General features: G+C 35.9%; 2 protein-coding genes across 3 annotated transcripts in view; both read left to right on the top strand.

Moving 5' to 3' along the window:
• The window catches only part of LOC147846305 (uncharacterized), a 350900-nt gene that overhangs the window by 181881 nt on the left and 142300 nt on the right, over nt 1–26719 (top strand). The gene's annotated exons all lie outside the window — the stretch shown is intronic.
• On the top strand, nt 6126–26130 carry olfm3b (olfactomedin 3b). 2 transcript variants are annotated; one of them, XM_087240590.1, is made up of 6 exons: nt 6126–6222; nt 20016–20159; nt 20728–20883; nt 21193–21412; nt 22102–22208; nt 25036–26130. In XM_087240590.1, the coding sequence occupies exons 1-6, from the start codon at nt 6193–6195 to the stop codon at nt 25711–25713; spliced, it is 1335 nt and encodes a 444-aa protein (XP_087096716.1). In that variant the 5' UTR covers nt 6126–6192; the 3' UTR covers nt 25714–26130. The 2 variants fall into 2 exon arrangements, with proteins under 2 accessions (XP_087096716.1, XP_087096714.1); XM_087240588.1 differs by lacking the exon at nt 6126–6222 and adding an exon at nt 10541–10963.

The raw sequence follows: 26719 nt of genomic DNA, 5'->3' as shown, positions 1-26719 counted from the left end.
GACAGATTATTCTGTTTGTTTTCTGAAAAAAAAGTAATTTTGACTTATCATATCTAAAAACAAAATGTTTTTTTTATTTTATTTTTTACTTGTGTAGAAAAAGCTTGTGTAAAAAAACTAAACTGCACCCCCACAAGACCTGCTCTATAAGTGAATTGGATCAACTAAATTGACCGTAATGTATGAGTGTGTGATGCAAGAGTGAATGGGTGTTTCCCAGTTCTGGTTTGCAGCGGGAAGGCATTAGCTGAGTAAAAACATAAGCCAGAGAAGTAGGCAGTTCATTCCACTGTGGTGACCCCTGACAAAATCAGGGGCTAAGCCGAAAGTAAGTGAAAGAATAAACAAAACCAAACCTTTAAGCAAGAAAAGCATTTTTAATTTTTTTTTTTTTTTTTTTTTTTTTTTTTTTTGCGGTGTAGATACAATAAATAATAGCATGTGGGTCAGACTAAATACAACACATACAAAGCTTTAGAGCAGAGCCTGTAATATGAAAACGAAAGTGGATTTATAGCCAAATGTTCCACAAGCAGAAAGTCCATTATCTTTGGCTTCTCTGCCGCCTCCATGTTTGATGTGCCTAAGTGTCCAAAATAAATCAGCACAGCTTATTTGCCTTTATTGAGACAGCTTCTGTCTGAATAATGACTGGCGAGGCGCTCCAGCTCATGAATAACGTCTGTCCGTAAATGCGCTGTGCTTGTGTGTGTGTAGTGTGTGTCTGGTGTCCCACTCCTGTTGGGAACACCTTTCATTCAGAGCTCTAGCAGGCAGCAGCTGTGGCCAGAAGCCAGACACAAACGTGCCCAGATTTAATGCGTTAGCGTGATTCAGGCAATGTACACTGCAACCCGCTGGCTCAGTGTCTCAGCATGCGGCAGCCTCTATCTCTCTGCTTCTGCTCTCTTTCTCTTTCCATCACACACCGCCTCCTTTAATTCAGTAATTTTTTTGTACTTTTTTCCTAGGGCAATACAACATGAAGCTCAATCAAAGGCAACCAGGCCATTAGTGAAGACCTGTTGAGGAAAGCAAATGTCCTGCGTTCGCACATGTGCAACCTCACCGTGGGTCTTCTCAAACAGGTGTCAAAGTGCTGACTATTTATTAAGCGAGCTTTGAAAGACCATCAGACTTTTATCTTCTCTAATGGTCGGGATGAAAGTCGCTTTCTTCTTGAAAAGAAACACATGCACAAAACACTAGGAAAAACTACCTAAAGAGATTATTTAAAGGATTTTGACATAAAAGTAGCTATATATGTAGAATTAGCATTTAAGTATATAGATTTTTACTTTGAGCTTATGAGGATGCTCATTGGGGGAAATTAATTATGGTAATGTGCAGTATTAAAGGGATACTTCACCTAAAAATGAAAATGTTGTTTTCAATTATTGACCATTTACAGTATTTTTTATGAGTTGACTCAAAAGAAGATATTCTGAAGAAAGCTGGACACATTTTCATTTTAGGGTAACTTTAATGGCCCGTTTCCACTGAGAGACACAATACGGTACGGGTCGGTATGGGTCACCTTAATTAGGCTTGCATTTCCACTGCCAAAAGGGTACACTTTTGATGGGTTGTGGTGTACGACAGAAAGTTTCAGACAACATCATTCTTGCTCGAGGAAAGTCACAGTAAAACTGTACGGGTCATTCACATATCAAATGAGAATCAGATGCTTTATACACAAATACACATACTTCATTACTAACCTTTCTATGAACATGATTTGATTATAACTGCAGATCTGATCTATATAAAATAAATAAATAAATGCAACTTATATGAACACAAAGACTCCTAGGGCCCTATCATACAGCCGGCACAATGAGGCGCAATTGTTGTTTGCTAGTTTCAGCAAGGCTCTAGAGTCATTTTGACATTTTGCGCAAGGCTGTTTAAATAGCAAGTGCATTTGCGCTCATATGTGTGCCCATAGGCGTTCTGGTCCAAAAAAGGAGGCGTGTTGAGGCGCATTGATATTTTGAGGAACTAAAATAGACTGTTCAATAGACCAGATCAAAGCAGGTCTATAGTCCAACGCAGAGCGCGTTAGTTGTGCGCCTCGCTTACACATTGCTTAATAAACACAGGATGTACAGCAATACACAAATATCTTTACATATGAAAAAGAATTAAAGGATTAAAATGTTTCAAAAATTATTATTTTCTAGAATACATAAAAATAAAAACCACTGTTATGCCTTCTTCATCTCGGGAGGCTTTTTCAGTTTATTTGTTACAATTTGCTTTTGTATAATGTTATTATTATTAGCAGTGTTACTTATTATGTGCATATTTATATTTGTTTTATTAAAAACAAGCTTAGATTGTATACCTGTCAGGTTTCAGACTATATGGGGCACAGCATGTGTATTAGGATGTGTGGTTTTTTGACCACACTTCGTTGTTAAGGTCCATTTATTCATTTGCTGAAAATTAGAACTAAACTTAGAAATAGTTTCAAACAAATCTTTGTGCTTAACAAACAAATTAATTATTTGTTGCCTGCAAGTCACACATCAAACTCACTTAAAAAAAAGTACAAACACAACTCATGACATCAGAAAGTAAATTTTGAAAAAAAAAAAAAAAGTCTTTCAGCACTATAGAAATAAAGATGAATTAAATTAAAGGCTTGTTAAGAAAATTGCATGTTTAGAACAACATGTTTACTTCAAAAAGTGAGCAAAGCCAACCAGGATTATAAAACAAAATAATGGAAATAAATTAGCGAAGAAGTCCTTTAATGTCATACCAGTTATTTAGCAATATTTTGACATTATCTCTTATAATTTGTTACGCCCCGTCTAGTGGCAAGGACGTAACACGTAAGGGAAGACTACACACACAATGCTGCTTAAGAAAATATATAAAGTATATATATATTTTATTTTCACAATGATTTTTTTTTTTTTCATACAAAATGAATCTCTTTTTTTTTTTTTTTTTTTTTACTTCAGGAGCTGACCAGCCCAAAACAATAAACGAATTAATCTAAATTTACATCCCCTCTAATTCCATATTTTTAGCAAAAAGAAAGAAAATAGAATACATTTTCTTACCTAACTCCCTTGTCCACAAAACAATCAATTAAAGAAGGTACAAAAGAAAATGGCGTCAAGCTCCCTACTTACTATGTACAAATATTTACAATCAGCAAACAAATCCAAAAAGAAGCAAAACAGCAGAGTAGTCATTTAACAGGCAGAGGTCACATTTTTTTTAACATCAACAAAGCAAGAACTAAAGCACTTATTACTTTCACAGATCTTTCTCAAACACTTAGACAAACTCCAATTCAACAAATCTAACAAACAAACACTATCTTTCTTTCTGTAACCATAAACACACCACTATCAATCACAAGTGAGCTCAAACAGCTAAACAGGAAGTGACAGAGGAAGAATTTATAGGCAGCCAGGAGTCAGCTGACAAGGCAGGGTGTGGCATCAATTGGAGCAGGGGCAGGACCAAACAAAGGAGCAAGCAGCTACTTCCTGCAGAGAGACACAGAACACTTCCCAAAAATAAAAAAAGAGCAGAATTAATACATAAAGGGACATAACATAACTGGTCAGTAGACAGTTTAAAATGGGCAGTTAACCCAATTGGATACAAATAGACATTTTTTAATACAAAATATACTGTATATGGCAGCATGGTGGCTCAGAGGTTAGCACTGTCACCTCACAGCAAGAAAGTTGCTGGGTCAAGCCCCGGCTGTGTGGAGTTTGCATGTTCTCCCCATGTTCGTGTGTTTGTTTCCTTCACAGTCCGAAGTATGGGTGTTTCTCATTACTAGGTTGCAGCTGGAAGAGCATCTGCTGAATAAAACATAGGCTGGAATAGTTGGCAGTTCATTCCACTGTGGTAATCCCTTATAAATCAGAGACTAAGCCGAAGAAGGAAAATGAATGAATCTATGAATGAATGAATGAATGAATGAATGAATGCATATGCTGTATATATTTTGTGATAACAGCTGGCTGTACATCATTCTAAATAGTTCATTCTTCATCCATTTGTCAATCTTCGTGTTGAAAATCTGTCCATTTGTAAACAGAGAGAGTAATGAGAAAGATAAGTGCTCATTGGGGTAGGGTTATTGATTTTTTTCTCTCTCTCTTCCTAGCTGTTGACACATGTTGGCTTGCGGTGTGAAGGCAGTCTCTGAGATATCTGTCTGCAAGCTGCTTTGAGCTTTGATACATAGCTAAACTGATGTGTGCTCAGGGGGTGAGCACCTCCTGCGAACACCAAGGTGACTCCTGCAGCTTCCGCAATAAGACACAACAGACTGTTAAAGTGAACTCATATGTCATTGTCTTTACAAGATTAACCATTTAAAAGACTTTGGGGTGTGCTGTTGCTGAAGATACTATCAACTTGTATAAAAATCGGTAAAAATATATGCTTTTATTAGACTTTTTACACTTTATGCTTACTCAAATGTTGCTTTTTGAGCATAAACAATATCCACAAAGTCATAAAGCCCACTCCAAATTGTATTTTATTTCTGGGAACGTACACATCAAAAACTATTTGCCTGGTTGGCTTGCATTTGTAGTGCTCTCTTTATAGTATTTTCAAGAGATGTTTTACAGATCAAATGTCATGATACATGCAATTTCCTCCCTGTTAACATCTACAAACATACTGTAGCTAACATCAGGAAAACCTGAGTTGTGTTTTTAACATAACCTTATGTGTATTTGACAGCTGATGCAAAAGAGAACTTAGGCAAACTACCATGTGAAAGCCATCTGTTTGTGTGCACTTTTTGTGTATTGTAAATGAAGGGCCCAATATCATACACTTGTGTCGCAAGTGTTTTTTGCTAGTTTTAGCCTGGCGCAGGTATTATTTTCATGTCCTGTGCAATGTTGTTTTTAATAGCAGATGTATTTACACCCAATTTTGTGCTCAAGGGCATGCTGGTCTGGAAAGACGTCAAGGTTTATGTTGGGGCATTGATATTGTGAGGCTACTGAAATGGTTTGCGCCCTTGACCAAAGAAATTCTGGTCTAAAATTCACTGGCATGGTTATTCATTCATTTTCCTTTGGCTTAGCTTATATATCAGGGGTTATAACAGCGGAATGAACCGCCAATTATTTCAGCATAAGTTTTACACAGCGGATGCCCCTCCAGCCACGACCCAGTACTGGGAAATACCCATACTCACATTCACACTCATAAGGCCATTTTGTTTACCCAATTCACTTACATTGCATGTATTTGGACGGTGAGTGTAAGCAGAACACCCAGAGAAAACCCATGCAAACACGGGGAGAACTCCACACAGAAATACCAACTGGTCCAGCTGGGACTTAAACCAGTGTCCAGCGTGGTTATTATTATATACACATGTTTTTAAAGAGCATGTTATCGATACCAAAATACACATTGCTTATTTGTCACGCTGGTAGACACAGAAGACAGAAGTGGTTATCTTTTCACATGTTTTATTCAAAATAAAGTCACTAATCACAAAGGGAATACAAAGGGTTAAATGTATATACTGTTTTGATCTTCATACAGCAATGAGAGCATCAATAGTGTAGCATTCGATCTCACTAGAAGTTTGCTTGTTTTACACACAGTAGGAGAGTATACAGTTCATCTAGTTGGTAGTGGATCTTCTGGTAAACACAACTCATGTGTAAGCATTCGATTTCACAAGATGTTTGTTCTTATACCACTGCAGGTGAATACTTAGATACACAGTTCATCTAGTTGGTGGTGATTCTTCTGGTATCCACTACACAAGTGAGCTTTCCACTGAATCAGTGAGAAGGATCAGTAAGCAGATAAAGATCACCCGTAGGTGAGTATACAGGCACACAGTTCATCAGAGTGATAGCAGATCTCCCAGTAAACATCAGATAAGAATAATCACTTCCCTTGATCAGAATGAAGGACTCGATGACTCATGAGGAACAACTATGTATAAAGGTGAGAAGACACCGGAGCAAAGGTGAAGACAGCTATCTGACTTGAATACCGGCCGACGAGAAAACCAAGAAGATGGGTCTTTAAAGTGTCCATGGGTAATGAAGAACAGGTGCAAGTCGTTAGTAGTCTGATGAAGGTTCACTGGATTGGATGGAGGTGGTATGTGAGGGAGAACGTTGATTGGGTGAGCAGGAACAAGCTGGGGATGTGACATTATTACACACAATGGGATGCACAGCAACACGCTTGGAAAAGGTAATTAAATATGTTCAAAAATTAAAATTAAATGTGGATTAAAATGTAAAAAAATATTATCTACATACAGTTGAAGTCAGAATTATTAGCCCCCCTGAATTAATAGACCGCTTGTTTATTTTTTCCCCAATTTCTATTTAATGGAGAGCAGATTTCTTCAACACATATCTAAACATAGTAGTTTTAATAACTCAGTTCTAATAATGGATTTATTTTACCTTTGCCATGATGACAGTAAATAATATTTTGCTAGATATTTTTCAAGACACTTCTATACAACTTAAAGTGACATTTAAAGGCTTAAATAGGTTAATAAGGGTAACTAGGCAAGTTAGCGGAATTAGGCAAGTTATTGTATAATGATGGTCTGTTCTGTAGACTATCGAGAATAAAAAAAATAGCTTAAAAGGGCTAATAATTTTGTCCCTAAAATGGTGTTTAAAAAATTAAAACTGCCAAAATAAAACAAATAAGACTTTCTCCAGAAGAAAAAATATCATCAGACATACTGTGAAAATTCCCTTGCTCTGTTAAACATCATTTAGAAAATATTTAAAAAGAAGAAAAAAATTCGAAGGGGGCTAATAATTCTGACGTCAACTGTAAATATAAAAAAGCTACCTCCTTCATCTACAGAGGATTTTGTGGAATCCAGTTTGTTTCGTAGACACGCATGAGCAGATACGTTTCATCCTTAGTGAATTGTTTCACAGCTTACGAAATCTGCCATATAAATAGCAAATCCATCATTGCACAATGGCAATTCTTTAAGTAAATGGGAGATAATTCTCTGATCGGTTTAACGCATGTTATGATCAAAACCCATGTATACCTTTTTGGATGTACTGACCTTTTTTCCCATCATTAAAATTGCCAACGTAAATTCACAACCTAAATGCATGCGCTTTAGACCAGGGGATCCCAAACTTTTCAGCATGCGATCCCTAAAATAACAATGCCAGTGACTCACGAGTCACGACCCTCAGTATTCTCTGGGGTGGTTATAGATAAATAATCCTTGCACACATCAATAGGCCCAAGTCTATTCATCATTTAATTAGGATAAAACCACTCAGAGACCATCCTCCATCTTTATTTGTGGCTTGTATTTATTTTTGATGTACGTGAGTGCCATAAAGGCATTAGAAAGTTTAACATAGTGCCAAAAAACTATTGTGCTGCATCTGATGGTATTGCTGTGTCTTTAATATAACCTAATTACCCCAGGGGTCTGAAATAATTGAAAAGTTTAATGTTAATGTTTTAATATTTATTATTAACATGTTAACAATGTTGCTATTAACTAGTATATTGGTTTGTTAAAATAGAGCCCCAAGAGTTTCGACTGCCAAGACTGTAAAGCACATGATGGTTTTGTTTGTTGTTCTAAGTAACTGGGTTGACGAAGTGTAAACCACGGCTTCATATGAAAAGGGTGCAAGATCAGCTGTTCATTTGCATTTAAAGAGACACAATAAAACATTTAAAATAATCTTTTACAGCATGGTATAATAAATGATCAACCCTGTATTTTGGTATGAAACCTGATACTTATATTACATATTGTAAAAAGTATAGAATAATTCTGTGAACTCAATTTAAAAAAGGACAAGCTACTCTATTGCGTACATCATTCGAACCCAGGATATTTTAACTGTACAATAATGTCTCTATGTATATTGTTTCACCATATACTGATATGAACACTAAAGTAAAAAATGACATTCTCTTTTAATATAGGTAGAGATAAAGAGAAGCCCAGTCTAAAATAAGTGCACCACACTTGTTGCCAAGCAACTAATTGAAAATGTGAGCAGAGGTGAGGTTAGGTTTATGATTTAACTTCTGATGAGACTATTTTAGCATATATCTTGTTTAATGAAATGTGTTGTGAGCTTTATTTTAGACTGCCATCAATTCATAACCTCTTATTCTATAAAGCACATACTATACTAAAAAAACATACATCATTTATTTGGTCTCATTTTCAGTGTTATGAAATAACCAAAGTCATGTTTAATATTACATCATATATTATGAGTGAAATTGGTTTGAAAACAGGATCTTTTCTGACCCATTTTTCATATTGTGCAACAAAGTACATTCCCTGCACTACTTTCAGTCAGTGGGCCAAACAGACTACTGATGAAAACCTTAAAAATGTATTTAGTGTTGAGTGATGCCAACATTTGCTACAGATTGATCAAATAAGAAACAAATTTAGGCTACTTTATTTGGCAAATTTCAGTCACTTTTTGTTACTTTAACAATAAAACGGCACGCATTTCACTATAAATTATACAACAAGTGTAAACAAAAAGCTAGGCAGCAAAGCAACAAGTTAGCCAGGACAGAGATGAACATGTACTCAACATGCATTAGATTTGCCAGTTTCCATTGTTTAATATTAGCCTAACAGTTTATTAATGAGACACGTTGTTACTAGTTTTGATCAGGTAGATGCACTGATGGAATGCAGTTTACAGAAAAAAGTCCAATAGAATTTTCCAACCCTATCAAACTTTTTAGACATAAAATGTAACATAATACCATGCGTACTTCAATATTAATTATGGAATGAGCGCTTATTTTGAGTCATTTTGGTGATTCAAAATCCCTACTTTGATTCTTTTGGTTAACTAATTTTGGTTGATTGATTTTGGTTGATTAATTTTGGTTGATTAATTTTGGTTGATTAATTTTAGTTGATTAATTTTGGTTGATTAATTTTAAATGTATTAATTTTAGTTGATTAATTTTGGTTGATTAATTTTGGTTGATTAATTTTGGTTGATTAACTTTGGTTGATTAATTTTGGTGAATTAATTTTTGTTGATTAATTTTGGTGAATTAATTTTGGTTGATTCATTTTAGTTGATTAATTTAAGTTGATTCATTTTAGTTGATTAATTTTGGTTGATTAATTTTGGTTGATTAATTTTGGTGTATTAATTTCAGTTGATTAATTTTAGTTAATTAATTTTAGTTGATTAATTTTGATTGATTAATCTTGGTGAGTTCATTTTAGTTGATTAATTTTGGTTGATTAATTTTGGTTGATTAATTTTGGTGTATTAATTTTAGTTGATTAATTTTAGTCGATTAATTTTAGTTGATTAATTTTAAATGTATTAATTTTAGTTGATTAATTTTAGTTGATTAATTTTGGTTGATTAATTTTGGTTGATTAATTTTAGTTGATTAACTTTGATTGATTAATTTTGGTGAATTAATTTTTGTTGATTAATTTTGGTAAATTCATTTTGGTTGATTCATTTTAGTTGATTAATTTAAGTTGATTCATTTTAGTTGATTAATTTTGGTTGATTAATTTTGGTGTATTAATTTTAGTTGATTAATTTTAGTCGATTAATTTTAGTTGATTAATTTTGATTGATTAATCTTGGTGAGTTCATTTTAGTTGATTAATTTTAGTTGATTAATTTTGGTAAAATAATTTTAGTCGATTAATTTTGATTGATTAATTTAGGTTGATTAATTTTTGATGATTAATTTTGGTGAATTTATTTTGGTTGATTTATTTTGAATAATTCATTTTGATTTATTCATTTTGGTTGATCCATATTACTGGGGTGACACAGTGGTGCAGTAGGTAGTGCTGTCGCCTCTCAGCAAGAACGTCGCTGGTTTGAGCCTCGCCTGGGTCAGTTGGTGTTTCTGTGTGGAGTTTGCATGTTCTCCCCGTGTTTGCGTGGGGTTCCTCCAGGTGCTCCGGTTTTCCTGACAGTCCAAAGACATGCAGTACAGGTGAATTGGAAAGGCTACATTGTCCGTAGTGTATGAGTGTATATGGATATTTCCCAGAGATGGGTTGCAGCTGAAAGGGGATCCGCTGTGTAAAACATATGCTGGATAAGTTGGCTGTACATTCTGCTGAGGCAACCCCATTATTAAAGGGATTGAGCCGAAAAGAACATGAATAAATGATTCATATTGGTGAATTAATTTTGCTTCATTGCTTGATATATTTTGGTAAATTAATTTTGGTTGATTCATTTTGGTTGATTTATTTGAGGTAATTCATGTTGGTGAATTCATTTTGGTTGATTGTCACGAAATTGTCACAAGAAACTTTAATCTTAAAATCATTGTAGAAACATGATTGATATAATTGATGATATTTGGCGTTTAGAAAATGTGTGATAATGCTTGTTATTATATCATTTAAAAATAAAGTTTTACATATGGTTAAGTAATTACCAGTTAATGTACTGTTGGTTATTTTTGCCTCCTTAAAAAGAATAATTAAATTGCAATTCTTATTATAATTTCTTTAAAATATGCTATAAAACAGGTTAAAGGAGTCAGATTCGTTTCTTATGAGAACGAGATAGTGGACATTTTGTTCATACAGCCTAAACCTTAGTCTTTAGCTTTTACCTAAAGTATATACAAGTCGTGAACTTATTACACACATCAAGTTTGGCAGATAACTAAGTAGAGTAACCCCACAGTGAAGCGATGATGTAATATCCGCCGAGAGTCTCCACACATCTCTCAAACTTTTCTGCGCCCGGAGCGACGATGACAGCGCTCGCATTTTCCGCGGCTCTGTCGAGAATCTCTGGTCCCAGCGAACGGACAAGCTCCATCTGAACCATCGCGGGGAATCGGGCTGAAAGAGACACGTAGGCGGGAGACTCGAGGCAGAATGCGGCCGCTGTTCGTGGTGCTGAAACCGCTGTGTTTTCTCGCCCTGCTCGGCTACTGCCCTTCCGCGGTGAGTCTTACTGACTTCACATACACAAAAACTTGACATGTCTGAGTCCGGCTGCTAAAACAGCACTGAGTCAGAGGAACAGGGTGTATGAAAGGCTGAGTGTGGACGCAAAGTAACTAATAAGGCTCTCGGTGTCATTTTTGTGAGGTATTCTTATGTTAATGCGATAATATCATTTAGTGACACCCTAAGTCTAGAGAGAGGGAGTTAATACGATGCAATGCAACTAAGCTGGCTGGATTTTATGTAAATATCCATAAGGGAAAAAATGTTTTGGTAAGAACATTATGTTATACTGAATGGACGACATTAAACGATTCAGTTTTCAATCAGTTTTATTTCCGGCGTTTAAACGGTTGTAAGCATCCACATGTACAGTACTGAGCATTAGCTGTTTGTTGCCTAAATGCATAGTAAAAAGTAAAGTATGTGCAACAATGCATTTTGTACTCCGTTTTTTTTTTATTTGCTGCTAGATGTGTTTTAATAATTTATACGTCATAATAAATAAGAACTTATATGTTTATTTTTTTCCTAATAAAAAAAAAGTTATTTGGGAAACAATAGTTTATAAATATGGTATTGTAAATCGCATGCCTTTCCACAGAACAAAATGAACTATAATTACAATTTTCTTCCCATTATTTATTTTCTGTACACTATTACAACCATAATATACTAGTTAATTATTTTAATTATTAATTTATTTGTGTATTTTTCAACATTAGTGTATTTTTAGTTTATATTATTAGACTATAGTAGCCTATACTGTCATCCAAATGAAGATGTGTTTTCTGCAGTAAGTACAGAAGTAGCCTTTAAAAACAGCCATTAAATACCTTAAGTTGTAATATAAAGGCAGTGTAACAGTTCATGCTGTATGTACCGATTGCTAATTTTTAAAACTAGTCTAAAACACATATTAAATTATTAATCCACTAATATGACACTAAAATATTTTGATACAAAGTGAGAAGGAAAGCAAGGCTTTTAAACTGCAAAGTGCTATGGAAATGTTTGGGAAAAACACACTGAATTTTTTATGAATAATTTAAATTAATGTAAGATCTAAATAAATTAATAAACATAGAATTAAAGCTAAAATGTACATATTAAAATATAAAAAATCAACTTAGATTAATAATAATAACTACTTAAATTGGATGGATGGATGGATGGATGGATGGGTGGGTGGGTGGGTGGTTGGATGGATGGATGGATGGATAGATAGATAGATAGATAGATAGATAGATAGATAGATATATAGATAGATAGATAGATAGATAGATAGATAGATAGATAGATAGATAGATAGATAGATAGATAGATAGATAGATAGATAGATGCTTTTTATATATTAAGATGGGGGTCTTTCACACCACACTCTCAGAAATCAAGGTACAGGAGCTGTCACTGGGGCAGTACCTTTTCAAAAGATACATATTTGTACCCAAAGAATTTACAGTAAAGGCGCATATTAGTGCCCAAATGTACCTAAAAAAGTACCTTTGAGGGACCATTATGGAACCTTTAGGTATCAATATGTACCTTTTGAAAAAGTACTGCCCCAGTGACAGCGTCTGTACCTTTATTTCTGAGAGTGCAGGATGATCATTTTTGGACATCTAGGTCATCTAGAATATTAAAAACCCCTAAACAACAGCATCTGACATTGCTAAAGAGTTTAAGAGAGAAATGTTTTCTTTGTCAGCCTGTTCTCGGCATCATTATTAATCTGTATGCTATCCCAAAGGGGTCTTTTTCAGCACTGGGTCAAGATCAAAATCTGCAATGCTGACAAACAGCTATCTATTTGTCTTGTAAAACCCAGAGAATTCATCTGAATGTGACTGGAAACAAAAGAAGCCTGTAGTATCTGAAAGTGTCACGAGAATCTCTCATTTAGTCTTAATAAACCCAGCTGCAGTTCTTATTTGAGGAGCAGAATCCCTCGGCTCATATCTCATAATGACAGTGAACTAGCAGGAAGTGCCCATCCAACTTGGATATGTTACAATTTGCTGAAATTGCAGTTAGTTGGTAGTTGCAGCAGCTTCAGGAAGTGTGCCAGAGTGTGTAAAGCACCCACTTTTTTTTTTTTTTCAACTCGCCTGTAAAAGGCTAGTCCCCAGAGCCGGCCTTTCAGAGCCTGCTGCGAGAGTGGAGGGGGAAAAAAAAGAATGAATGTGGGTGTTTACAAAGCGCCTTTATTGTTGTAGACAATCTAGGGAAATTTTAGGTGATGAAGGTGGAGAGAGAGAGGCTTTATCATGAAGGTGTTGCAACGGGGGCTATTTGTAGTCAAAACACACTTCTTTGTTTTTTCTTCTTTTATCTGCTGTGGTTTAGCAGCTCGCGATTGAATTGGATTCAGTTTGATGAGTGCATGAATCTAAATGAATTTTCTGAATATTCTTCCATGTTAAAGTAGGGCTGTCCCTATAGGAGGTCACTGTCCTGCAAAGTTTAGCTTTAATCCAAATGAAAGCACTTAAATATCCGCTTGTTAAGTTGTGGCGTATGGAATACTGTTTCCGGTGTTCTGTTGATTTGTCATACCTTGTCAGATTGTCCTACCTCCCATTCAAAAAGTAGGCAGCACATTTAGATGTCGGTAGTAGGTAGTGCTGTCGCCTCACAGCAAGAAGGTCACTTGTTCGCCTAGTTCAGTTGGCGTTTCCGTGTGGAGTCTGCATGTTCTCCCTGCGTTCGTGTGGGTTTCCTCCGGGTGCACCGGTTTCCCCCACAGTCCAAAGACATTTGGTATAGGTGAATTGGGAAGGCTAAATTGTCGGTTGTGTATGAATGTGAATGAGTTTGTGTGGATATTTTCCAGAGATGGGTTGTGGCAAGAAGGGCATCCGCTGCGTAAAAATGTGCTGGATAAGTTGGCAGTTCATTCCGCTGTGGCGACCCCACATTAATAAAGGCACTAAACTGAAAAAAAAATGAATGGAAAAAAAAAAAAAAATATATATATATATATATATATATATATATATATATATATATATATATATATATATATATATATATATATATGGTTCATTTGTTAATTTTTTGTGGACTTTTTTCAGTTTTTTACATATTGTATTGTGTCCACTTGTTCTGTGTTAGTTTATATACAATTGAAGTCAAAATTATTAACCCACTTGAATTATTAGCCCCTCTGTTTATTTTTTTCTCAAGTTTCTGTTTAACTGACAGAAGATTATTTCAACTCATTTCTAAACATAATAGTTTTAATAACTCATCTCTATAAAAAATTTATTTTACCTTTGCCATGATGACAGTGAATATTGAAACATTTAAAGACTTAATTGGGTTAATTAGGTTACTAGGCAGGTTAGGGTAACTAGGCAAGTTATTGTATAATGATGGTTTGTTCTGCAGTCAATCGAAAAAATATCTAAAGGGGCTAATAAGTTTGTCCTTAAAATGGCGTTAAAAAAATAAAAACTGCTTTATTCTAGCTGAAATAAAACAAATAAGACTTTCTCCAGAAGAAAAAATCTTATCAGACATATTGATAAAATTTGGGAAACATAATTTGGAAAATATTCAAAAATGAAAAAAATTATATATATATATATATATATATATATATATATATATATATATATATATATATATATATATATATATATATATATATATATATATATATATATATATATATATATATATTATTATTATTTTTTTTTTTAATCACTTTGTCAACGTTTATTATTACCATTTGTTGAGTCTTCCCTATCCAGTTTGATAAAGTGCTTGGACCAAAAATCTGATTTGTGTGGCATCACACTTAACAAGCGGATAGAGTATGTCAAAAACAGCAAATATGAACATGTGAAAAATTTAGTTGGTAAATACCTGGTTGACCTACTACTTCTGGCTGAGTTTCTGAATAATGCGTTGAGTGGAATATGTCTGCATTTCATTCATTCATTTTCCTTCGGCTTAGTCCCTTTATTCATCTGGGGTTACCACAGCAGAATAACTGCCAACTTATCCAGTATATGTTTTACACAGTGGATGCCCTTACAGCTGCAACCTAGTACTAGGAGGAATCATCCATACACATTCACACACTTACACCATGGCCAATTTAATTTTGTCACGTCTTTGCACGTCTTTGCAATGTGGGGAAACCGGAGCACCCGGGGGAAACCCACCAGCGACCTTCTTGCAGTGAGGTGACGGTGCTAACCACTGAGCCACTGTGTCGCCCGTCTGCATTTTATTCATACTACAAATAATCTAGAGCAAACATTTTTAGCGCTCAAGAAGTAAGTTTATATTGAAATACAGAACCTGCTCTGATTTTGTATACACCAAAGGCCTTCAGATTCAATAGGAGCCTTTTAGTCTTGTGTGATTGAACAAAATTCTACTGGACATTGACCCTCCAGGAACAGTTTGAGATGTCTCCTGATAACCAGTAATATTATATATTTAACTGCACTGACATAAGCACAAAACTTAAACTGAATTAAGTTGGAAAACTATATTGTCTAGGCCACAGGTGTCAATTCCAGTTCCTGGAGGGCCGCAGCTCTTTTCACAGTTTAGTTTCAACCCTAATTAAGCCTAATTAAGCTCACCTGATCAAACTAAGTCCTTCAGGCTTGTTGGAGACCTACAGGTGATGCTGCGGTCACATTAGAGCAGGGGTGGGCAAACTTGATCCTCGAGGGCCAGTGTCCCTGCAGAGTTTTGTTCCAACACTAGTCAAACACACCTGAACATGCTAATCAGTGTCTTTAAGATCACAATAAATCTATAAGCAGGTGTGTTTGATTAGGGTTGGAGCTAAACTGTGCAGGACACTGGCCCTCCAGGCACGAGTTTGCCCACCCCTGCACTAGAGTTTGTGCGTGTGAAATTCTGTTGTATGGCACTTCGAAAAGAGGGATTAGACATTTAAAAAAGCAAGCAAATGGTCCATGTATTAAATTTCTGTACTGAGAGGTCATGTTTTAATCTTTTATTGGTCTCACGCAATCATGTGATGTGATTTCGCGGGTCAGAGTTTACCAAGCTTTAGCTTTCCAACGCAGCGAACTGTGAAACTTGTTGCACTACAGTAGCTTGTGTTTCCGGTCTGACGCATTCACATGCGTATGAATGGAAGTCTATGTGGAGAAAAGTCCAGTGTGACCGCTGCAATGGCTGCACGATTTATCAAAAAAAGGATTGAGATCTTGAATCGATCCTACAATCTTAATTCAGCTTTTCTACGATTCAGCCAATTATATTTTCAAGAGCATGAGAGAAGCATAAAGGTGAGTTGCACAAGTCTTTTTATTGTTATACATATGCTGCTAGGCAACATGTACACCTCCAAATGGTGTTAAACGTGTCACTTAACAAATTTAAGTGTATAATTCACCCTAAAATGTCATTTCTGTCTTAATGTAATGATGTATTCGCAGCCGCAAAATCACACGTGAGCTGACGCACTGTTTGTTTACCTCAGAGAGGACGCGCGCGTGCACGCCATGGCTACTTTAGTGAACAGAACCTGTATAGAATGTGAATAACAGGTAATGAAGTTGTACATAAAGTTCAGTTTTCTGCACAGAGCGATCGTTTGATAGCCATGCGGGAAGTATGATTTGCATGTATGGTTTTTTTTTTTCCTCACAGCAGACATGAACGCACACGGCAGTGAAGTGCAACAGGCGCGCGCATCATTTAAACGATCAGATTTTAGAGTTACAGTATAATTACGCAAATCACTTGATATGTTTTTTCTTTCAGCAAACACAAAAGTGTTTGAAAAAAGTGCATTACAACAAATGTTTACTGGGTCAGTATAACTACTCTAGCCTATATAATGTTGAATATAATGCAGGAGAGAAACTGATAATGACAAATGTCTCATTTTACCAGTGAAAAAAAAATGATCTAATAATGCTGTCAATGACAGATGACAAGCATATGTCTATATAATAATTCAACTTTAAAATTATGAATAGTTGTATTCTGATGTCATCACTTTACTGTGAATTAACAAACAGGACATATTTAGTCTGTCCGAATCTATCGTTCCATGTATATACAAAATGTAGCATTTAACCAACAGTAGATCTACACATTGGCCTATTATTATTATTGTTGTTTTAACATATGTTTGAGAAATAACACTAATAATAGCCTACTCATATTGACCTTTACTTTGCATCTACAAAATTGTGAGAAAATTGTGATCTTTATTTTAGGCAAAAATAATGAAGTCCCAATCACTGCTTTAGTGTGTTGGAGCAGGGTTGGAACTAAACTGTGCAGAGCAATGGCCCTCCAGAAACTGAAATTAACACCTGTGATCTTGGCTAATGTCTTCTATATGAAGTGGTTAAATGCACTATTACAATTGCTTGGTGTTTTTAATTTTGGGTCAGATATGGACAGACCAATTTGTTGATTAAAAAGTTTAATAAATAAATAAATAAAAAATGGTTGGGTTGAGTCGATATCTGACAGTAATCAGTAATTTACACAATACACTGTATAATTTACACATTAAGTATGAAGTAATCAATCCAAGCTTAATCAACATTAAGTTAACCTCTTTTTAACCATGTGGTTGGTTAAATAGTTAACTAGTTACCCATTAGGTTAAACTAATATAAAGTATTGAGGAATGAAAAAGCCTTGCTTAGTCATAGATTAATCTACCCTATTTACAGACGGACAAAAGCCATTGATAAACCACCAAAAATATACAGTATAAAAATGCTAAATATGAACAAAAAATAGTGGCCAAGTTTTAAATAGCATTTATTGTACAGCTGTAAGAGGTAACATTGCAGTCAAATCTATTTACTCTGGAGAAAATAGCAAATTATTACTACCAAATATTGAAAACAAATTATTTTTCACATTTAAATGCTGCAGAGACATACCAAGAAAGAATACCTATCTGAAGGGTAGTCTAGTTGATGAATGAGAGACCCTCTCATATCAAAGCATATTTTCAAACAGATGCTATGCTTATAAATAAATCACAAATTTAAAATCTAACGAAAGAAATAAAGTATGTTCTTGTCTAAAAAAAGCCTAAAATATACTGTATATGTTGTGGTTCAACAGCCGCAAGATTTGTCAAACTGTTGTTTCAATATTTAGTTTAAAGCTTGCTGCAGTTATATATTGTATGTATACATGTATACATGTATACATACATATACACAAGAGCAATATCACATGAGTAGCAGTGCGTTATGGCTGTATATCGGCACAGGTGGGAGGCGTGCCTTAGTGTCTCACCAGTGACAATATCCGCTTGTTAAGTGGTGGCGTGTTTGTGACGTATGTAATACTGTTTCTGGGTCCAAGCCGCCATTCATTTGAGTGGAGAAATCATTTGTTTATGATCACGTTTTATTCCTATCACACATTAAAGTTAATTTTATATAAAATCATTGTGTACACAACAATCTCTGGGCTTGCTGCATAACAAATACCAAAAATGTAACAATTTATAAAAAAATTAATCACTTTCTGGCCATCGGATATTAGGCATGGACATATATACTGCGATCGTGATTTTCGAAAGCCTTAAATCGCTTTGTAAACGTTATTACCATTCATGAGTCTCCCCATTCAGTTGAATAGAGCGCTTGGACCTGGAAGCCGCTTCGCGTGACGTCACACTTAACAAGCGGATACAGCCACATCACACTGCTACTCATGTGATATTGCATTTATACAACTCACTGGTATAATTCAATGGTATAATCATGTATATTAAAAAAGAAAATCAAACACAGAGAGTCTAAAAACCTCTTTTTTATGAGGAACTACTTTCTTCCGCCATTCATTCACACCTGCAGCTGACGTCAGAACAGCAGAAACCGCTACTTCGCAAACATCATTTAAGAGCTAGTATTTAAATGATTCTCCAGCTTAATATCTAAAGTGATGAAAAACAGGTGATTTTGCTCACATTTTAAGATTATAAGGCTGAACGGCATGAAACACTACCAGATTACTGTTTGCGATAAGGATAAATACTAAAGTTATGTGGACATATCTTCTTTCTTTATGTTTACTGAACTAGTCTGCAGTAACAAAAACGAAAACAGCAGACTCATTGGAAACAAACTGGCCAACCAAAAAGTAACTCAGGGTTATATGATGAGTGGTCAACACAAAATACACACATTTCACACATTTGGGAAATATTTAAAAAAGAAAAAAATTAAAGGGGGGCTAATAATTCTCATAGTTGAAGTCAGAATTATTAGCCCCCCTTTAAATATGTTTCCTTTTATAAATATTTCCCAAATGATGTTTAACAGAGCAAGGAAATTTTCACAGCATGTCTGATAATATTTTTTTTTTCTTGAGAAAGTTATTTGTTTTATTTCGGCTAGAATAAAAGCAAAGCAAAATAAAGCAAATAAAATTATTAGCCTCTTTAAGCAATATATTTTTTCAATAGTCTACAGCACAAACCATCATTATAGAATAACTTGCCTAATTACCCTAACCTGCTTAGGTAATCTAATTAACCTAGTTAAGCCTTTAAATGTCAATTTAAGCTGTATAGAAGTATCTTAAAAAAATATCTAGTCAAATATTATTTACTGTCATCATGGCAAAGATAAAATAAATCAGTTATTAGAAATTAGTTATTAAAACTATTATGTTTAGAAATGGGTTGAAAAAAATCTCTCCACTAAAGAGAAATTATGGAAAAAAATAAACAGTGGGTTAATAATTTTGACAATATATTGTCAGAATATAAAAAGTCCAAAAAATATTTACAATAGAACAACTCTGTGCATAACCTAGTAAAACTATCATCATGTTTTTTCTTTGCATTTTTAAAAGTCTTGCAGTAAATGGTGTACCATGTAAATGCATCACAAAGTAGTCACATTTCAGTTTCACTCTGCTCCTTTAAGCATGCTTGAGGCATGAAAATCAGATTATGTCACATTAATAGATTCATTGCATTAAAAGTTTCGCTTACAATGTTTTTTCACTTTATTTTCACAAACATAAAGATCTGCATGCCTCTGCTGTGTTTCTTTATGAACAGACCATCAGACCAAAGGAAGGCTGGCAGGTTTACAGTTCAGCACAGGATGCCGACGGTCGCTGCATCTGTACGGTTGTGGCACCAGAACAGAGCCTGTGCTCCAGAGATGCAAAGAGCAAGCAGCTCCGCCAGTTGCTGGAGAAGGTGTGTGCGCACATCAATGTGTGTCTAAGAACGCTAAAGTCGTTTTATATTGAGATCTGGTTTGGATAACAAAAGCTTTCATTGCAGAGATTTGAAAGCATTATGCGAAACTGCTCACCATTTTCATCTGCTAAAAATGCCACAGGCTTCTCTGTAGCTGATTGTGGAGGAGCATAAAGATGATGGTAATGCAAAAACGGCCTGAAGGGTGTTTAAGGCCCCCTCTTGTTCCTCCTTCCTACGCTTTTTCTTTTCAGAAATAATATTCAATGATAGTTGATTTTAGAGACCCATAAAACATCTTCCTTTGTTTGGTGGAGGCTGGCGAAGGAGGTAATAGGGTTAACAACCCATACATAGTCCCATTTTTGTCTCTGAAATCTATCTTTGCTTTGGTTGTGTTGAATGGAATTATGGAAATGGAGAATTCCTCAGAGACACAGTGTCAGGGCTGATTTACGCCAGTTGGAAATGTAATTTAAATCTACCGCATCTTGCTTTTTTTTTTGCAGTTCAAAGAATGATTAATGGATCCTAACTTCATTTCGGCCCATCTTCCTCTCTTAAGATTCAGAACATGTCGCAGTCAATCGAAGTGCTGAACCTGAGGACCCAGAGGGATTTCCAGTATGTCATGAAAATGGAGAGCCAGATGAAAGGACTCCGATCAAAGTTCAGACAAATCGAGTCCAACCGAAGAACATTATTGACTAAAAACTTTCAGGTGGGCTACCATTAAAGTCATGCCTCGGAGAAAATCAATGGCTCTTTCTCGTATGAACAGAGCGGTCTGAAAAAGCCACACTTGCCATTACTCTCCAAGAATGAATCAAATTCCACTTCATGAATAGCTTTTTTACAATCATTTTAAAAGGCAGTCCAACATTCCTGGAAATCCTGTAAACCCCTAAAGGTCATGCTTTATTTGTGTTATATTCAGAACATCTTGATGTTACCAGTGAAGCATCTGTTTCTACTAATGTAAGCAAATCTCTTCTTGTGATTTAATTTAATTGCTTGTCTGGTTTTGCAGGAGCTGAAGGGGAAGATGAATGAGTTGCAGCCGCTGATTCCGGTTTTGGAGCAGTATAAAACTGATGCCTCACTCATTTCCCAGTTCAAGGAGGAGCTCAGGAATCTCTCTGTGGTGCTGATGGCCATTCAGGAGGAGATCGGAGCGTATGATTATGAGGAACTCCAGCAAAGGGTCCTTGGCTTGGAGGGAAGACTGAGGAACTGCATGAACAAACTTAGTGAGTTTTAAACTTTCTAAACTCTTAGGCTAATCCTGCTCCTGGAAGGCCAGTGTCCGGCACATTATCAGTCCCATTAGGCTAGTCATTTCACTCTTTGTGATGCCTCTCAGGCATGCAAGTGTAGCTCCCATCTAGTTGAATGGAGTTTCTAGTTGAACATCAAATTCTCCAAAGCTGTTTTTCAAGTTTACCATTAAGCTTAATATTTGAAATGACCAATAAAAATAAAAATAAAAATTACTTTCTAAATTTCTAAATTTTGTTTCCTAAGCTAATGCGTGTTCACACTCAAAGAGAACACGACACCAACCACCTTTATGGTCAAATATCATCCTGTCTATCAAACCATGTGTTGTTTCACACAATATCATCCTCTGAAAAAATGCCAAGTCTCATTACGAAAATATTTTCCCAAAATGACAGCCACCTTATTGTTTATGGGGAGTATTTAAGTGGCTGAAGTGGTCAAGTGGTATTCTATAGTATTTGAAAATATAGCACCCTCACTATTTAAACACGGCTTAACAAGCTAATCAAGGTCTTACTAGGCAAATTCAAAACTTTCAGACAGTTGGAGCTAAACTCTTTAGAACAGTGGCCCTCTAGGACTGAGTTTGGACACCCTTGTCTTGGGCTGACTTGATTATACAAGAGCTGACATTATTTATCATTCTCTGTTGTATCAGCATGTGGTAAGCTGATGAAAATCACTGGGCCTATCACTGTGAAGACATCAGGAACGAGGTTTGGAGCATGGATGACAGATCCTCAGGCTTCACCGAAGAATAACAAGGTAACATATAGCTCTATGCAACAGCAATATTGTTTCTCAGAACATTTGTTTCATTTCCCCCAGGATTTTACTTTATACACACACACAAAAAACACTTCTATGGGGACTTCAAAGAATTCACAGCTCTATCACACCAAATATACTATAATTTTTTTAGTTGTGTAAAAATCAATATTTATTAAATGAGAAGAAAAACAAAATAGGGGGGTGACTCTGTGGCGCAGTTAGTATCGCTAACACCTCACAGCAAAAAGGTCGCTGGTTTGAGTCTCGGCTTGGTCAGTTGGCATTTCTGTGTGGAGTTTGCCATGTTCTCCTCATGTTCGCGTGGGTTTTCCTGCGCTTGCTCCGGTTTCCCCCAAAGTAGACATGCAGTACAGGTAAATTGGGTAGAGTGTGAATGGATGTTTCCCAGAGATTGGTTGCAGCTGGAAGGGCATCTGCTGCCTAAAATTAAGGTAGTATTAGATAAAATTCTCATCCTGTAATTCTTTGAGAATTATGTAATCAAAGAAAGAACATTGATATATTAATGGAATTATATAATATATATATAACATATTGTATATGTAAAGTACAGGGAATTTTGCAATCAAATAAAATGGTTATTAATCAGATAATACACTCCCCATAAAAAAATAAAAAATAAAAACACCACTTGGATTTAACTAAGTAACAAGGCAAGTACCTAACATTGGATAATTATTACATGGAAAATCATGTTTCAGCTGGTAAGTTATTTAACCATAACTGATGCAGAGAGTAGCTTGTCTTTCTTAAACAACCATGTTTAAAGACATCCTTTGATTGTAGAAAAGATGTCAATCTGAAAAAAAACTTAAATGATTGAGATCACTTAAACATCTGGTGAAATCAAATTAAAAAAAAGAACAGTAATAGGACTCACGGCTATGTTAACCCTTTAATTGCTCCACCAAGAAAACATAGTTGGATTAAATTTTATAGCTCCTAAAGTTGCTAGTTAATACACTTGACGCGTTTTCTTTTAACACATACTATAATTTCTAAAATATCAACCTCTACCAAATGGTTGATATGTCGGTTTATGGTAAAAGTACTGAAATTAATACATATACTATGAAAAATCTGAAAACATGAGACCAATTTATTTTTTTAAAACACAATCAAAATTAACATGTTTTCTTTTTTCTTTTTTTTTTTGTTTGTTTTGTTTTGTTTGTTTTTTACCGTAAAACCAAAATCAAGTGTAGTGATTGCTTTGTGTGTAAACCATTATTTAAAACAGTCCAAAAATGGACAACCATTTGGTGGAGCAGGCAATTAAAGGGTTAATAGAACCCTTCTATTAAGAGCAGTTTCACAGTTCTACTGTGTAGCCTTAAGCAAATCACTTATCAATGAAGCTAATTTGATAAAATGCTTCAATTTGCAAGGGATGATTATTATTAGGCTTTGGAACATTAGAAGAAGGTCATGTGGTCAGATGAGTCCAGAGTTGCCCTGTTCCAGAATGATGTGTACATCATGGTAAAAAGAGAGGCAGATGCCTACCACACAAGCCTGTAGGGCCAGTGCTGTGATCTGGGAATGCTGCATTGTTCAAGTCTATGTTCGGCAATGTTGTGTGCCCAAAGAATGTGCCCAGTGACTACCTGAATAAGCTGAATAACCAGGCTATAAAATTAATGAATCAATTTAATCGATTCACCGGTTAATCTACGTTCCTACTCTTACCTATGGTCATGAGCTTTGGGTCATGACCCAAAGGACAAGATGTCGGATACAAGCAGCCGAAATGAGTTTCCTTCGCAGGGTGCCAGGCTGCACCCTTATAGATAGGGTGAGCAGTTCTGTCACTCGGAGTAGAGCTGCTGCTACTCCACATCGAGAGAAGTCAGCTGAGGTGGCTCGGGCATCTGTTTCGGATGCCTCCTGGACACCTACCTAGGGAGTTGTTCCAGGCATGTACCACCGGGAGGAGACCTCGGGGAAGACATAGGACACGCTGGGGGGACTATGTCTCTAGGCTGACCTGGGAACGTCTCAGGATCCCCCCGGAGGAGCTGGAGAAAGTGTATGGGGAGAGAAAAGTCTGGGATTCTCTCCTAGGACTGCTGCCCTGGCGACCCGGCCCTGGAAAAGCGGTTGAAAAAGAATGAATGAATGAATGAATGAATGAATGAAACAATCAATCAATCAATCAATTGATTGTTGCTTCCCTGATGGTATGGGCATATTCTAAGATGACAAAGCTAGAATTCATCTGACCTAACCCTATTAAGAATCTTTGGGATGTACTAGAGAAGAATTTGCACAGTGGTCCAACCACTCCCATTATCAAAACAAGAGTATGGCTAAAAAATGACACAATTCTGGCCAGGAATAAATGTTGTGACATTGAAGAAGTTGCAGCAAGTGTTTGCTGTAATCAAGGCTAAAGGCGGTCCTACGAAATATTAAAATGTACAACTTTTTTTGACAGGCAGTATCTAATCAAATCAAACATTCAAACACCTTCATTATTTCCTACAGTGTATTCACTATAGTTTAGTAATCGGTAATTACTCAGTTCTTGTGTTTCTTGTGTACACATTAATCTTGATAAAGTCAAGTCAGATTAAAAATGTACAGTATGTGATGGATTACAATCAACCAAAAAATATTTAGACAACAGTTAGCATGAATATTTACACAACTACAAAGCAACATTTTGCTGAGCCACTCTTTGCCTCAATGACAGCCTGTAGTCTTCTGAGGCACCCACTTCTACTATCAACCTTAAAGCTCACAAAGGTTTATTGCTAAAATAAGCTAATCTAATTCACACTCAAATGTTCCAATGCAGGTTTGGTACATGGACAGCTATACCAACAACAAGATTGTCCGTGAGTACAAATCAGTCAGCGACTTCGTAGCAGGAGTCGAGTCCAAAACCTACAACCTCCCTTTCCACTGGGCAGGAACCAATCATGTGGTCTACAATGGCTCGCTGTACTACAACAAATACCAGAGCAACATCATTGTCAGATACAGCTTCGAAAGTGGCCGGGTCACGACTCAGAGAGCCCTGGAGTCCGCAGGATTCCACAATGTCTATCCATACACCTGGGGCGGATTCTCGGACATTGACCTGATGGCTGATGAGCTCGGTTTATGGGCCATCTATGCCACCAATCAGAATGCAGGGAATATAGTGATCAGCCGACTGGATCCTCAGACTATCCAGGTTCTGAACTCCTGGAACACAGAATACTCCAAACGCAATGCAGGCGAGTCCTTCATGATCTGCGGCACACTCTATATCACCAACTCACACCTGACCGGAGCCAAGGTTTACTACTCTTACTCCACCAAAACATCCACCTATGAGTACATGGACATCCCTATTCATAACCAGTACTTTCACATGTCCATGCTGGATTACAATGCCAGGGATCGTGCACTTTACGGATGGAACAACGGCCACCAGGTACTGTTCAATGTCACGCTTTTCCACATTATTAAAACTGACGATGAATCCTGAGAGACGTAGCCTGAGGTGAGAGGAAAACTATCTACAGTTACACTATTTAATTACTGCGGTATTGCTTTGAAATAATGGGATTTTTATGTTACAATCAAGAGATGAGTTTAGTTGGAGGTTCTCTGGGGGCCTCTGGAGATGTCATTTGTCAAACATTTGTGATTAAATTCAAAATCAGACTTGGATATTGACATTTATGAACTTTTAAGACTCTATTTAAATGTTGTTTGTGAAACTTTCAATGTGTGACAGTGATGTTCAGCTGTAATACTTGATTTAACAAAGAATGTAACTTAATACTAAAAACTACATTTAAAACTAGAAAAAATCATTACACACATACTGATCTGTCAGACTCCATCACTTTGTTTTGGTTTGTCAAATACTCATGGAATTAAAGGGATAGTTAAATCAAAAGTGTAAATTTGCTGATCGTTTATTCCAACATGAAGGTGACCTTTTTCTTTGGGGGAATATTAAAGGGCCATAAAACCCCCACTGTCTCACCAGGGTGTTCTTGTGTGAAAAGTCAGGCAAGTGGCTGGGTCCAGCTTTGTTTAGGTGGGAGTGGCGAAAGAGGAAAGGGTTTATATGAAAAGCAGAGTTTTATTACGTGCACATGCTGATTTTCACAGTGGCAACACAAACACTGACGCAGGGGAGATAGACAGTGATTTGGAGAGTAGCATTTACTCTTTGGATCTGAGAGCTGTGAAGAAGTTGAGGATTTTCAATCCATAATATTGTAGTTATAGTAACATTCTGTAAACTTAGTAACTAAATTATTTTGACTAAGTTATGTCTTTTATAACTGAAAGAGTATTGCTGACAATACTAACTAACTTTGCCATCTGAATAAACATAAACAAAGAATACACACTTGCCAAATCCATAGAAACAGGACAATTAACACAAACTGGAATTGCATCTTTTTTTTTTAAAGAAAATGAGTGGCAAATCCAGATTTCACCATTTCCAGATTTTAAAAGCTCTTGGGTGAAAAATA

The sequence above is a fragment of the Danio rerio genome, chromosome 2, assembly GCF_052040795.2.
Source record: "Danio rerio strain M-AB ecotype USA chromosome 2, GRCz13ab, whole genome shotgun sequence".
NCBI lineage: Eukaryota > Metazoa > Chordata > Actinopteri > Cypriniformes > Danionidae > Danio > Danio rerio.
This window is presented reverse-complemented; position numbering and strand designations above follow the sequence as displayed.

Excerpts from the sequence above, each read along its gene's own strand:
- olfm3b (XM_087240588.1), top strand. The coding sequence starts at position 10,895 with ATGCGGCCGCTGTTCGTGGTGCTGAAACCGCTGTGTTTTCTCGCCCTG. Across the intron at positions 10,964-20,015 it reads TCGGCTACTGCCCTTCCGCG|ACCATCAGACCAAAGGAAGG; the intron begins GTGAGTCTTACT and ends CTTTATGAACAG. Across the intron at positions 20,884-21,192 it reads TATTGACTAAAAACTTTCAG|GAGCTGAAGGGGAAGATGAA; the intron begins GTGGGCTACCAT and ends CTGGTTTTGCAG.